This window comes from Bombina bombina, chromosome 9 (assembly GCF_027579735.1).
Source record: "Bombina bombina isolate aBomBom1 chromosome 9, aBomBom1.pri, whole genome shotgun sequence".
NCBI classification, from domain to species: domain Eukaryota; kingdom Metazoa; phylum Chordata; class Amphibia; order Anura; family Bombinatoridae; genus Bombina; species Bombina bombina.
In genome coordinates this window covers 213,719,185-213,735,412 of record NC_069507.1, presented here as the reverse complement: position 1 = coordinate 213,735,412, position 16,228 = coordinate 213,719,185, and the positions used below count along the sequence as shown (strand labels likewise).

General features: G+C 39.0%; 1 protein-coding gene across 1 annotated transcript in view; it reads left to right on the top strand.

The window, feature by feature from the left end:
- Positions 1–2,959: 2,959 nt before the first annotated feature.
- Positions 2,960–16,228, top strand: part of LHPP (phospholysine phosphohistidine inorganic pyrophosphate phosphatase) — a 49,776-nt gene continuing 36,507 nt past the window's right edge. The window contains exon 1 of the mRNA XM_053692610.1: positions 2,960–3,147. Within this exon, the coding sequence (XP_053548585.1) occupies positions 3,029–3,147 (119 nt within the window). The 5' untranslated portion in view covers positions 2,960–3,028. The remainder of the gene's footprint in view (positions 3,148–16,228) is intronic.

The window sequence follows — 16,228 nt, the reverse complement described above, 5'->3', positions numbered from 1 at the left end:
AAAAAAAGTGCACTGTTCCAACTTACATACAAATTCAATTTAAGAGCAAAATCTACAGAACCTATCTTGTTCGTCAACCTGGGGACTGACTGTATACTCCAGCCCGCCCTTGAAGATCCAACAATGACCTTCTCCTTGGATATTCTTTTATCACCCCTCCATGTTAGACTGCAGGACTTCTGCGGCACCAACCCTTCTGGAACGAACTTCCTCCTGCTGTCAGACCTTCCCCTAATCTGCCTTCTTTAAAACGCTCCCTAAATCATGAATGAAATATTTGGGGTTTCCTGTCCCATAAGACTAGCTGATATGTTATACCAAAAAGTTGGCTGAATATGAATTGTTACTAATGTGCTTTAATATTCTAAATGTTAGCATTTTAAAGGGACCAGTCTACTTGAAAATGTTTATTGTTTAAAAACGATAATCCTTCTGTAACCCATTCCCCAGTTATGCAAAACCAACACTTTTCAATATACTTTTCATCTCTGTAATTACCTTGTATCCAAGCCTCTGCATGACTTCCCCTTATTTAAGTTATTTTGACAGATTTGCATTCTAGCAGTGCTGACTCTTAAATAACTCCACGGAAGTGAGCAACGTTATCTATTGACACACATGAACTAGCAGTGTCCTAACTAAAAAACTGTCAAGATAAGAGGCTGCCTCAATGTTCTTAGAAATCAGTTTATGAGCCTACCAAGGTTTAGCTTTCAACAAAGAATACTAAGAGAACAAAGCAAATTTGATGATAAACGTAAATTGGAAACTTGTTTACAATTGCATGTCCTATCTGAATGATTTAAAGGGACATTGTACACTAGATTTTTTTTTCTTTGCATAAATGTGTTGTAGATTATCCATTTATATAGCCCATCTCTGTGTGTTTTTTGTAACAATGTATAGTTTTGCATATTTTTCATTAACATTCTGCTAATTTTCAGGCTCCTAACCAAGCCCCAAAGTTTTTAGATGTATACAGACTTCACATTGCTTCAGTTTGTATAATGGGTCTATTCATATCAAGGGGGGGGGGGTCTGTTAACCAGCCACTTTCAGTGTTCCAGACTAATATCAACTGTTTTAAATTGGGAGCGTCCTAGGTAAGTTTTTAAATGGTTTTATACTGGATATTTATATCAGTATAATGTGCATATTATTCTTTATAGTAGTGTGTATTACATGCAGTTAAATTCAAATTGGTGCATACTGTTCCTTTAGGTTTGACTAGACTGTCCCTTTAACTAGATCATATAAAAGGTGGCACCTTTTAATTTAGTGGCTTTTCAAACGCTTCTGTAAACATCTTTGGATAGCTTCAGGGCCGGCGCTTGCATATAGGCAAGTTAGGCAATCGCCTTAGGGCGCACTATCAGTGGGGCGCAATTTCGCAAATCAGACTAAGAGCTGACAGAGCCAGTGTTTTATATATTTATTTATTTTTTAAATATCAGATCCGCTACTTAGGACTCCCGAGTCCCTTCTCCCAGGCATGCAGCCTCTTAGGTGCCAGTCCAAAGTAGTCAGTGGCACAGTGCCGGGTAAGCTCCGCCTCTCCTCCAGGCCCTAAAGCGCGGGCGGCGGGCCTCTGACTCTGTCAAGTAACTTCAACTATGTGACCCACCACTTATCCCTCTTGGCTCTTGCTCAAGAAGACAGGAGGTATTGCGTGCATGCTGTGTGTGACAGTGACAGTGTCAGCCCGCTCTGGCGCTCCCTCCAGTCCTCAACCGCTCGGCTCTCCTCTGCTCTGTGACCACTGCACTGACTGACTGTGAGTACCGGGGTTTCTTGCAATGGCAGCCTTAGCAGAGATTTTTTTGGTCAACAGATAGTGTTAGTGTTTAGCAGTGAAGCCACAGACTAACCTACCCTGATGCTAATCCTAACCCTCTATGCCCTAATGTTAAGCCTTAGGATGTCTTACCCTAAATATCAATACCTGCATGAAGATATAATGTATATATATAGTGTGTATATATATATATATATATATATATATATATATATATATATATATATATATATATATATATATATATATAGTGTGTGTATGTATATATATGTATATATATATATGTATATATATGTATATAGTGTGTATATATATATATATATATATATATATAGTGTGTGTATGTATATATATATGGTATATATATATATATATATATAATATATATATATATATATATATATACATACAGAGAGAAGTGCACTCACAGGAACGAACAACTGGCTCAATGCAATTGTTACCTCACTGACGAGGCCCAATGAAGGCCGAAACGATCGTCTGGGGTTGCTGTGTTCCTTGTTCAGAGAGGAATTGCCTGGTATTTCGGCGCTGGACTGACCGTAATAGGCGGGATCAGACTGATATACTACAGGAAATTTCTTCTCTGTGAAAAGCATTACTGGGCTAAAAAGCTGCACCCAGGTGGTAAAATCGCCATAGAACAGGCTAACAATGGTATTGAGCCAGTTGTTCGTTCCTGTGAGTGCACTTCTCTCTGTATGTATATATATATATATATATATATATATATATATATATATATATATATATATATATATATAGTGTGTATATGTATATATATAGTGTGTGTGTGTATATTATTTTTTTTAAATACATATTTGTAACATTTTGTAAAAAAAACAGCATGGGTATGTACTTTGGTATGTACTTTGGGGGGGGGGCGCAAAATTTATCCTCGCCTGTGTGGCCAAAAATTCTAGCACTGGCCCCTGGATAGCTTCTTACAGATAAATATATAATTTAATTGTGCTCTTTATTAGACAACAACAAAACCAGCTCATTTGTTTTTATATTGTCAGACTTGCAAGCACGTTGCTGTCACTCAAAACCAGCTCATTTGTTTTTATATTGCCAGACTTGCAAGCACGTTGCTGTCACTGTCAAATTGATTTATGACGTATCCCTATCACGTGATGCATTAGGAACTCTGTGACGTCAGCGAAGGCCGGAGTCTGACTACCACACTCACTAGAGGGCTCGTGTGCTTGGTATATGGCGACCTGGGCTACCGGGATCCGGGCGGTGCTCCTGGACGTTAGCGGTGTTTTGTATGATAGTGGCGGAGATGCCGGGGGCACTGCAATCCAAGGTTCGGTGGAGGCCGTGAACAGGTGAATGAATGTGGGGGGTCACACATCTAAGGGGGCGTGGCTTCTGATCTCGCGTGATGTTGGTACACAAAGTTAGACACTGTAATTAAATACATACAAAAGTATTCAGCAATAGTCTATGCGTTTTGTAAATACGTTGTGGGGATATGGCGTTCGTAAAATATATACAGTATTTATAATTGAGAATGGAAAACATTTGGAGAATCAATAAAAGTTATATTTGAGATTGAATGTGATATAGTAAATTTACTTTGTGCGTGGGTAGTGTGAGCAACAGATCAGACCTGCATTGCAATATGAGTTGTTGTGTGTTTATAATTATAAATCTGCTCAAAAGATAATTTCATGAAAACATGCTGCACATTATCCAGAAGTGCACATAGAGGTGATGCTAGTGATTACAGAGGTAGGTGTACAGCAGCAATGGGTAGCTGTCAACTTGGTGGCCATATATGACACCTGAGGCACCTCATGTAGCTCCCAGGCAGAACAGTGGTCTTTCTAGGGTCTAATTAATGGGCACACCAATGTTCAACAAAAGATACCAAGGGAGCAAAGCATATTAGATAATATAATGCATTCGAAAGTTGTTTAAAATGTAATGTGCTATCTCTGCATCATGGAAGGTAAATTCTGACTTTACTATCTTCTTAAAGGGACATTAAACACTTTGAGATGGTAATATAAAATGTTAAACTGTATTTATAAAAACAACTCTGCAATATACTTTTATTATTTATTTTGTCCCCTTTTCTTGTAATTTGATTCTGAAATTGTGAGCTTTTCAGTTCCTGTTAGAAATGGAAGTGCTGAACACGGTTATATTCCACACAGCCATTGGCTGCACACTCTAGTGACCTATTTATAAAGCAGATAAAGTAACCTGTTACAAAATGGCAGCTCCCATTGTTTTTAGGCACTAAAACTTTACACTTACTTTCTCTCTGTTTAAACAGCAAATGGAAGTTTAAAAAATGCAACTACATGTTATTCTCAGACTAATATTTTCTTTGCATCATTCTATCTAGCATGTATTTAGTGTTTAATATCCCTTTAAGTAATATTGATAAATAACAGAAAATGTTATAATATTGCAAAATATTACACTACCCCCACCCAGCTTCATAATGATCCTGCTGGCAAACCTTTCTGCGGAGAACACTGTGGGATCTTGTATCTAATTTTCATCTCTTGAGCACACATTTCCTCTCTTTTACAACATAAAACACTTGACAAACTCTCTATTCCCATTATATAATTTAAAGTGAAGGTCAATTTTTCTTATATACTATACTTATTTTAATAAAGAATGTTTAATTTATTTTAATCGCTTATTTCATATGTCCCAAAAAATATTCCTATACATATAAATAGTTTATTTATTATACCTCCGTTTTTGCCTTATCCTCCGCCCCCTCCACACTTCCTTATTCGATTGTGTTGACGTTGCTTTGTAGTTTCGAAGAGGACTACGCTCGTCCACCCGCAATCGTTTTGCACTGCGCATGCGTATCCTCCGATCCACGGCGCATGCGTTCCATAGGTGCCATAAATAACGTTCCAAATTCTGGGCACGGCTGACAGCTGCAGTGGCATGGGAGCAGGTATACTGTCAGCAACAATGAGCACCGACACTGTGCAGGACTAATAAAATAATTTATAGCAAGAATCAAGATAAATAACTTGAAAATAATTATATACAATTCAATAAGTATGTGAGATGTGCCGTGCTATTTAATTACCAAGTATTAGGTTTGCAAGCGGTTTGGATGTATTCCTAAACGAGACCAATGCTGACGAATCAATGTAAATAGTGTTAGAACAGAAAACGCATGCGCGTTACATGAACGAGCATGCCGATGATGATGCGCTGTTTCTATAAACGCATGCGCATAGGGTAACGATGACAAAAGGGAAAAGGGGCTGGACGCCATGGGGTTAAAATACCAATAGGACATCAAATATGTCAATCACAGAATGTTGTATGGCGGGCGGATTGTGAAGCATCAACGGAGCGGGTACAACAAGTGAAAAATAAAGGTTATTATTGTTTTTTAATATATTTTGGTGAATGAACATCATATTGATTTTTTAGTATACATTGAAATATGCGATCCTGGACGGCAGAATTGACCTTCACTTTAACTCTTCCCTTCTTATAAAGTACATTGTATCACTTCTGCTATGGGTCTAATATCAAAGTTTAAAGGCTATGTTTATTTTTCTTTTTCTTTTAAAGGGACAGTCTACAATAGAATTGTTATTGTTTTAAAAGATAGATAATCCCTTTATTACCCATTCCCCAGTTTTGCATAACCAACACTGTTATATTAATATGCTTTTCTCCAACATTGGTGTGTCCGGTCCACGGCGTCATCCTTACTTGTGGGATATTCTCTTCCCCAACAGGAAATGGCAAAGAGTCCCAGCAAAGCTGGTCACATGATCCCTCCTAGGCTCCGCCCTCCCCAGTCATTCTCTTTGCCGTTGCACAGGCAACATCTCCACGGAGATGGTTAAGAGTTTTTTGGTGTTTAAATGTAGTTTTATTCTTCTATCAAGTGTTTGTTATTTTAAAATAGTGCTGGTATGTACTATTTACTCTGAAACAGAAAAGGATGAAGATTTCTGTTTGTAAGAGGAAGATGATTTTAGCAGACAGTAACTAAAATCGATTGCTGTTTCCACACAGGACTGTTGAGATGAAGTAACTTCAGTTGGGGGAAACAGTTAGCAGACTTTTCTGCTTAAGGTATGACTAGCCATATTTCTAACAAGACCATGTAATGCTGGAAGGCTGTCATTTCCCCTCATGGGGACCGGTAAGCCATTTTCTTAGTTAAACATAAAAGAATAAAGGGCTTCAAAAAGGGCTTAAAAACTGGTAGACATTTTTCTGGGCTAAAACGATTGCTTTACTAGGCATATTATGCAGATTCTAACTAATAATTGGTATTATAATCTTGGGGAACGTTTAGAAAAACGGCAGGCACTGTGTTGGACGCCTTTTTCAGATGGTGGCCTTTCTAGTTATAGACAGAGCCTCATTTTCGCGCCATTAATGCGCAGTTGTTTTTGGAGAGCAAGGCATGCAGATGCATGTGTCAGGAGCTAAGAATCAATGAAAAAGCTTATAGAAGGCGTCATTTGGTATCGTATTCCCCTCTGGCTTGGTTGGGTCTCAGCAAAGCATATAGCTGGGACTGTATAGAGGTTAAATGTAAAAATGGCTCCGGTTCCGTTAATTTAAGGGTTAAAGCTCTGAAATTTGGTGTGCAATACTTTTAATGCTTTAAGACACTGTGGTGAAATGTTGGTGAATTTTGAACAATTCCTTCATACTTTTTCACATATTCAGTAATAAAGTGTTTTCAGTTTGAAATTTAAAGTGACAGTAACAGTTTTATTTTAAAAGTTTTTTTGTGCTTTGTTGACAAGTTTAAGCCTGTTTAACATGTCTGTACCATCAGATAAGCTATGTTCTATATGTATGAAAGCCAATGTGTCTCCCCATTTAAATTTATGTGATAATTGTGCCATAGTGTCCAAACAAAGTAAGGACAGTAATGCCACAGATAATGATATTGCCCAAGATGATTCCTCAAATGAGGGGAGTAAACATGATACTACATCATCCACTACTGTGTCTACACCAGTTATGCCCACACAGGAGGCCCCTAGTACATCTAGTGCGCCAATACTTATTACCATGCAACAATTAACGGCTGTAATGGATAACTCCATAGCAAATCTTTTATCCAAAATGCCTACTTATCAGAGAAAGCGCGATTGCTCTGTTTTAAACACTGAAGAGCAAGAGGACGCTGATGATAATTGTTCTGACATACCCTCACACCAATCTCAAGGGGCCATGAGGGAGGTTTTGTCTGATGGAGAAATCTCAGATTCAGGAAAAATTTCTCATCAAGCTGAACCTGATGTTGTGACATTTAAATTTAAATTAGAACATCTCCGCGCACTGCTTAAGGAGGTGTTATCTACTCTGGATGATTGTGACAATTTGGTCATTCCAGAGAAATTATGTAAGATGGACAAGTTCCTAGAGGTTCCGGTGCCCCCCAACGCTTTTCCTATACCCAAGCGGGTGGCGGACATAGTAAATAAAGAGTGGGAAAGGCCCGGCATACCTTTTGTTCCCCCCCCCTATATTTAAGAAATTATTTCCTATAGTCGACCCCAGAAAGGACTTATGGCAGACAGTCCCCAAGGTCGAGGGGGGCGGTTTCTACTCTAAACAAACGCACTACTATTCCTATCGAAGATAGTTGTGCTTTCAAAGATCCTATGGATAAGAAATTAGAGGGTTTGCTTAAAAAGATTTTTGTACAGCAAGGTTACCTTCTACAACCAATTTCATGCATTGTTCCTGTCACTACGGCAGCGTGTTTCTGGTTCGAGGAACTAGAAAAATCGCTCAGTAAAGAATCTTCGTATGAGTAGGTTATGGACAGAGTTCAAGCACTTAAATTGGCTAACTCTTTTGTTTTAGATGCCGCTTTGCATTTAGCTAGATTAGCAGTGAAAAATTCAGGGTTTGCTATCGTGGCGCGCAGAGCGCTTTGGCTAAAGTCTTGGTCAGCGGATGTGTCTTCCAAGACAAAATTGCTTAACATTCCTTTCAAAGGTAAAACATTATTTGGACCTGATTTGAAAGAGATTATTTCAGACATCACTGGGGGAAAGGGCCACGCCCTCCCACAGGATAGGTCTTTTAAGGCTAAAAATAAGCCTAATTTTCGTCCCTTTCGCAGAAATGGACCAGTCTCTAATTCTGTGTCCTCTAAGCAAGAGGGTAATACTTCACAACCCAAACCAGCCTGGAAACCAATGCAAGGCTGGAACAAGGGTAAGCAGGCCAAGAAGCCTACCACTGCTACCAAAACAGCATGAAGGGATAGCCCCCGATCCGGGACCGGATCTAGTGGGGGGCAGACTTTCTCTCTTTGCTCAGGCTTGGGCAAGAGATGTTCAGGATCCTTGGGCGCTAGAAATAGTTTCTCAAGGTTATCTCCTGGAATTCAAGGAACTACCCCCAAGGGGAAGGTTCCACAGGTCTCAATTATCTTCAAACCAAATAAAGAGACAGGCATTCTTACATTGTGTAGAAGACCTGTTAAAGATGGGAGTGATACATCCAGTTCCAATAAGAGAACAAGGAATGGGATTTTATTCCAATCTGTTCATAGTTCCCAAAAAAGAGGGAACATTCAGACCAATTTTGGATCTAAAGATCCTAAACAAATTTCTCAGGGTACCATCGTTCAAAATGGAAACTATTCGAACGATCCTACCTACTATCCAGGAAAATCAATTTATGACTACCGTGGATTTAAAGGATGCGTACCTACATATTCCTATCCACAAGGAACATCATCAGTTCCTAAGGTTCGCTTTTCTGGACAAGCATTACCAGTTTGTGGCACTTCCATTCGGATTAGCCACTGCTCCAAGGATTTTCACAAAGGTACTAGGGTCCCTTCTAGCGGTTCTAAGACCAAGGGGCATTGCAGTAGTACCTTACTTGGACGACATCCTAATTCAAGCGTCGTCCATGTCAAAAGCAAAGGCTCATACGGACATCGTCCTAGCCTTTCTCAGATCTCACGGATGGAAGGTGAACAAAGAAAAAAGTTCTCTGTCCCCTTCTTGGGAACAATAATAGATTCCTTAGAAATGAGGATTTTTCTGACAGAGGTCAGAAAATCAAAACTTCTAAGCTCTTGTCAAGTACTTCACTCTGTTCCTCGTCCTTCCATAGCGCAGTGCATGGAAGTAATAGGATTGATGGTTGCAACAATGGACATAGTTCCTTTTGCACGAATTCATCTAAGACCATTACAACTGTGCATGCTCAGACAGTGGAATGGGGATTATACAGACTTGTCTCCGACGATTCAAGTAGATCAAAAGACCAGAGATTCACTCCGTTGGTGCTGACCCTGGACAATCTGTCACAGGGAATGAGCTTCCGCAGACCAGAGTGGGTCATTGTCACGACCGACGCCAGCCTAGTGGGCTGGGGCGCGGTCTGGGAATCCCTGAAAGCTCAGGGTCTATGGTCTCGGGAAGAGTCTCTTCTCCCGATAAACATTCTGGAACTGAGAGCGATATTCAATGCTCTCAGAGCTTGGCCTCAACTAGCAAAGGCCAAATTCATAAGGTTTCAGTCAGACAACATGACGACCGTTGCATATATCAATCATCAGGGGGGAACAAGGAGTTCCCTGGCGATGAAAGAAGTGACCAAGATAATTCAATGGGCGGAGGATCACTCCTGCCACTTGTCTGCGATCCACATCCCAGGAGTGGAAAATTGGGAAGCGGATTTTCTGAGTCGTCAGACATTCCATCCGGGGGAGTGGGAACTCCATCCGGAAATCTTTGCCCAAATAATTCAATTATGGGGCATTCCAGACATGGATCTGATGGCGTCTCGTCAGAACTTCAAGGTTCCTTGCTACGGGTCCAGATCCAGGGATCCCAAGGCGACTCTAGTAGATGCACTAGTAGCACCTTGGACCTTCAACCTAGCTTATGTATTCCCACCGTTTTCTCTCATCCCCAGGCTGGTAGCCAGGATCAATCAGGAGAGGGCCTCGGTGATCTTGATAGCTCCTGCGTGGCCACGCAGGACTTGGTATGCAGACCTGGTGAATATGTCATCGGCTCCACCATGGAAGCTACCTTTGAGACAGGACCTTCTTGTTCAGGGTCCATTCGAACATCCGAATCTGGTTTCCCTCCAACTGACGGCTTGGAGATTGAACGCTTGATTTTATCAAAGCGTGGGTTTTCAGATTCTGTAATAGATACTCTGATTCAGGCTAGAAAGCCTGTAACTAGAAAAATTTACCATAAAATATGGAAAAAATATATCTGTTGGTGTGAATCTAAAGGATTCCCATGGAACAAGACAAAAATTCCTAAGATTCTATCCTTTCTACAAGAAGGTTTGGAGAAAGGATTATCTGCAAGTTCTCTGAAGGGACAGATCTCTGCTTTATCTGTTTTACTTCACAAAAGACTGGCAGCTGTGCCAGATGTTCAAGCATTTGTTCAGGCTCTGGTTAGGATCAAGCCTGTTTACAGACCTCTGACTCCTCCCTGGAGTCTAAATCTAGTTCTTTCAGTTCTTCAAGGGGTTCCGTTTGAACCCTTACATTCCGTAGATATTAAGTTATTATCTTGGAAAGTTTTGTTTTTGGTTGCAATTTCTTCTGCAAGAAGAGTTTCAGAGTTATCTGCTCTGCAGTGTTCTCCGCCCTATCTGGTGTTCCATGCAGATAAGGTGGTTTTGCGTACTAAGCCTGGTTTTCTTCCGAAAGTTGTTTCCAACAAAAATATTAACCAGGAGATAGTTGTACCTTCTTTGTGTCCGAATCCAGTTTCAAAGAAGGAACGTTTGTTACACAATTTGGACGTAGTCCGTGCTCTAAAATTCTATTTAGAGGCTACTAAAGATTTCAGACAAACATCTTCCTTGTTTGTTGTTTATTCTGGTAAAAGGAGAGGTCTAAAAGCGACTTCTACCTCTCTTTCCTTTTGGCTTAAAAGCATTATCCGATTGGCTTATGAGACTGGCGGACGGCAGCCTCCTGAAAGAATCACAGCTCACTCCACTAGGGCTGTGGCTTCCACATGGGCCTTCAAGAACGAGGCTTCTGTTGACCAGATATGTAAGGCAGCGACTTGGTCTTCACTGCACACTTTTGCCAAATTTTACAAATTTGATACTTTTGCTTCTTCGGCGGCTATTTTTGGGAGGAAAGGTTTTGCAAGCCGTGGTGCCTTCCATTTAGGTGACCTGATTTGCTCCCTCCCTTCATCCGTGTCCTAAAGCTTTGGTATTGGTTCCCACAAGTAAGGATGACGCCGTGGACCGGACACACCAATGTTGGAGAAAACAGAATTTATGCTTACCTGATAAATTACTTTCTCCAACGGTGTGTCCGGTCCACGGCCCGCCCTAGTTTTTTAATCAGGTCTGATGAATTATTTTCTCTAACTACAGTCACCACGGTATCATATGGTTTCTCCTATATATATTTCCTCCTGTCCGTCGGTTGAATGACTGGGGTGGGCGGAGCCTAGGAGGGATCATGTGACCAGCTTTGCTGGGACTCTTTGCCATTTCCTGTTGGGGAAGAGAATATCCCACAAGTAAGGATGACGCCGTGGACCGGACACACCGTTGGAGAAAGTAATTTATCAGGTAAGCATAAATTCTGTTTTTACCTCTGTGATTACCTTGCATCTAGGAACCTTCTTCCAGCCCCCTGATCACATGACTGTGACTGTTTATTATCTATTGTCTTACATTTAGCATTGTTTTGTGCTAAATCTTAAATAACCCCCTGTGCCTGAACACAGTGTTATCTATATGGCCCACATGTACTTTCTGTCTCTTTGTGTTGAAAAGAGATTTAAAAAGCATGTGATAAGAGGCAGCCCTCAAATGCTTAGAAATTAGCATATGAGCCTACCTATGTTTAGTTTAAACTAAGAATACCAAGAGAAAAAGGCAAATTTGATGTTAAAAGTAAATTGGAAAGTTGATTAAAATTAAAAGTCCTATCTGAATAATGAAAGATTAATTTTGACTAGACTGTCCCTTTAATTTGGGGTTACAAATTAGGTACTTGGAGAGAAAGAGGACCACAAATATCTGTCTCTAGATGCACTTCTATCACAAAGCATGTATCTATGGCTGATGTTTGTGGGTTGGAACATATGACATAAAATACAGAGGAAAAAAACACACACAGTAGCATCTGAGCTGCTATAGAAGGTGTTTTATAATGTGTCATAACAAAGTAGGACCTTATATCTGCGAGTTGTCACTCTTCCGGATCTAGGCTGTTTCCTTTATCACCAAATTACATGAGTACATATATTCTACTGGCTACGTCCTTTATCTTGGAACCCTGGTGGAGGAGTTGGAGGGAGAGCACCATGGGTGAAAGATGCTCTTCTTTATTTATGGAGGTTGTCCTTATTTAACAAGGTTCGAACCATTGTATATGATTAAAAAATACTTCATAAAAGATCCGTAAACACAACATTAATACTAAATAAAACATTTAATTATGCTTAGTAAAAATTAACCTTTCCAGTGTACTTTTGCCATTATTTTGCCACCTTCTCCTGTAAACTAACTTGGAAAACTGGTTTTCCCACTGTCCCCAGAGAGGCTGGAGTACATACTGCAGGATCCAGAAACTGGCCCTGCAACATACTACATAGTTATTGCTTCATCAGTGCAGGAGCTCTATTATATCTGTCCCTAACTGGCTACTATGAAGGAGGTAACATAAACATACTCTAGTAACTTGTCAAGGAAAATGTCTTTGGACTGCAAAACAATGCAATTGTAGTGACACTTTCAAATGCTAATAAAGTTTTAATTTTTTTGTAAGGGTGGCGTTTAAAGGAATAGGAAAGTCATAATTAAAAAAAAAAAAAAAAACTTGCATGATTCAGATAGAGCGTGTAATTTAACACACTTTTAAATTTACTTCTATTTTCTATTGGTATCCCTTGTTGAAAATGAAAAAACACATATCCTACAATAGAAGGAGCTAGCTGCTGATTGGTGTCTTGTGATTGGCTAACTAGATGTGTTCAGCTAGCTGCCAGTAGTGCAACACTGTTTATTCAGCAAATGATAACAAGATAATGAAGCAAATTTGATAATAGAAGTAAATTGGAAAGTTGTTCAAAATTGTATGTTTTATCCAAATCATGAAATACATTTTTGGGGTTTCATGTCCTTTAAGGGATATGGAAGATAATAGTATGCAGAGGAGTTACAGCCCCAGCATTTTGTTGCATATACTTCCCAAATATGTTGTTTTATGAACTTATTGGCAATTATTTACTAAGTTAAAAATATGTTAAAGAAATCTACTTCTTGCTATTTTAATTTTTGTTTTGCTTATAATTTACATTATGTATAGATTACATTATTGTTCAATTAGGCAAAATCATATATACATAATGGTAATATATAGATTTTATGGCGTAGTCAATATACTTAAAATATAGAATAATATACGGATGCAGTATTTTGGGAATCCCGCGACGCTGATAGACTGTTCACACGATCTACGCTGAGATACTAAACAATGAATAAACCGATTCTTTGTTAGTATGTATCTCAGTGTAGTTCGTCATACTGCGCATGCACCAAATTATCCATTTCAGGTACGAGCACGCATAGTGACGTGAATGACGGCTCTGTCAGTTGAAGTGTAAAGCCCGCACTAACCCGGAAGAAGGCGAGGGGGCGGAGGAACACATTAGAAAATGCGATCGGTAAATATATATATAATATAAAACATGCTGCATTATAAAAAAAAAAAAAAACTTAGCGACTTTAATATTTGATATGATTGCTCTCTATTGGTATCTTCCATGTAAGCTAACTTTAAAAGAACAAAAAAAAGCGAAAGCAGTGCTTTTTAAAACTGTCTTGTAGCAGCTACTTTACTGGTCTGTGGTGGGGATCTACAACCCTTTAATTGCTGAGATATAATATGTATAATATATCTTAGGTTTAGCAGCGCTGGTGGTAATAAAAACATGAGACAAGGTGTATTGTCTCAGTGATCTTATTACCTATATATTATAATGGACGGCAATGATGTTGGTACCTGGCAAGTTCTCCCTGTTGTTCAAGCAAATTGTATTTATATACCTTACTGTATGTGCACGTAGAGGACAAACATATTCTGGTAGCCCTCACCTAGGTTTGACAACCCTCCCTTATTTCTAGCGATCTCCCTTATTTGCCCAAACCTTTTTACAGGCTCCCTTATTTATCCTGCTCTTAGAACTTTTTTCTCCCTTATTTTTTTGCTTGTAAAAACTTAATTTCAAACATGTAATATTGTTCTCCTGTATTTTATTTATTTATAAAATATTTTACCAGGAAGGATACATTGAGATTTCTCTCGTTTTCAAGTATGTCCTGGGTCCACAAAACATTGCATTGATACAATAGGGTACAATAAAATACAGAAACAATAATAATACACAATAGATGCAATAATTTAACATAGAACAGGTAGGAAATATATAATCAACCATGACAGGTGCATTATTTAGTTAATCATTTTTATGTGTCTGACAATTTAATTTGTTTACTCCGAATGCAACTTAAAGGGATATGAAACCCAAAAATGTTCTTTTGTGATTCAGACAGACCATACAATTTTTAAAAACATTTCCAATTTACTTCCATTATCAAATGTGCTTTGTCCCCATGGTTGTTGAAGAGATACGTAGGTAGGTGTCTGGTAAGCACCACATGGCAGGGGGTAGAAATGGTTAATATTCTTGCAAAACTGCTGCCATATAGTGCTCCCGACACCTGCACCTTCCTGAGCTTACCTCTCTGATTTTCAACAAAAGATATCAAGAGGACAAAGAAAAGTTGATAACCAAGCTAAATTAGAAGGTTGTTTAACCCCTTACCGGCACATAACAACGTTTGGTCCTCATCAACACAATGAGTTAAATGCAGATAACTGGATTGGGGGGGGGGGTAAGTATTTAATCCACTAGATCTTGGCTTTCCTTTAAATCCTAGAAATCACCAAGATCTACCATTTGAAAGTAAGCACCTTAGGGTTAAAGCACACACACACATACAACAATAAAAATATCCCACACTTTGTTTCTAAAGCAGGCTGGGGGTCCTCTAGGCACTTATAACAGGTCATCATAATGGCCAAAAGACCCCCATGACCCCCTTGTTTTAACACCCAGAAACTCCTCTTTAAAAATAAAGCCCCTATACAGGTTTTTATAGCCAGGGATCACTGGGGTTATAGTGATTACCTGGCATGCATACATTTGCATTTACTTGAGTAGAGGCTTATGGGAACTCCTTATGGGAACATATACCTAAAGGGCTTTGTTTTTTGTGGATAGCCCCCTTCTTTTTACAACAGAGTTTAGCGACAACCCCCCCCCCCAAAAAAAAACACTTAAAATTTTAATAAACAAGGCTGTAAAAAAAAAAAATATGCTTCATGATATATACATAAAATAAATGAATAGTGTAAATATGCTAGGTCTGCTGGAAAAAACAAAACAATCTATCAAAGGTTCAACTTGCACCATGAAAAAAAAATAAAAAAAATGGGTTTCATGGGCCTTTAAATGTGTTGAATGTATTCAGCTTGACTGTGTGAATGAAGAGGATTTGTATGAAGAATTTTGTTGTAAGAAACTGTATAAAATTGTAAAATAAAGTTGTTTTTTCAGTAACTTCTGTATAATTTGTCAATTTCCTATGTAAAATCTGTTTATTCCTTTGTCTCCCTTATTTTTTTATTTTTAAAAGTTAGCTACCCGACCTTCACCTAATGTCATGTCATGCTCAGAAAGTTTAGTAATTAGTGGCAATGCGTGTCTTGTGAGTAGTCTGTAAAATTGTTGACATCCTTATTCATGCTATATAAAGTTGCATCTATATTTAGTGTCCTGCTCTCTGTTACATTTAAGTCTTCTGTTCTATATTTAACCAGCGTTAGAGCTCAAAGGAGGAAAATGGTGCAGAGATATTTACCTCACACTGAGAGGGCTGCTAGCTGCAGTTTAAACTTGCATATCAATGCTGAATTGGTTGTATATTTACAGTGTCTGGTTGTTTAAATCCAGTAATAGCAGGAATGATGGTGAGCAGAGGTTTCCTCCTGCTGACTCTATTGTAAGAGGAGAGAACAATCAGTCATTTTGTATTGGCACATAAACCTACAATAAGAAAATTATTTAACGCAGAGCTTGACCAATTTGTTCAAAATCTAGGACCCAGTCCATAAATTCAGGAGCCAAAAACAAATCCAGCCGCACCAAGCTAACTTTTACATGTGGCTGATGGCGGCCAGCGGTGCGAAGTGCCTGGGTTTGTCGAGTCCTGATCTAATGTGTTACAATAATGATTTTTTAAACAGTTACTTTCATTTTACTATGGGCCAGATTACAAGTGGAGTGCAAAAGTTTGTGTAAGAGCGATAAGGGGTTTTAATGTGGGGTTTTGTGCTTGTCATTCTTA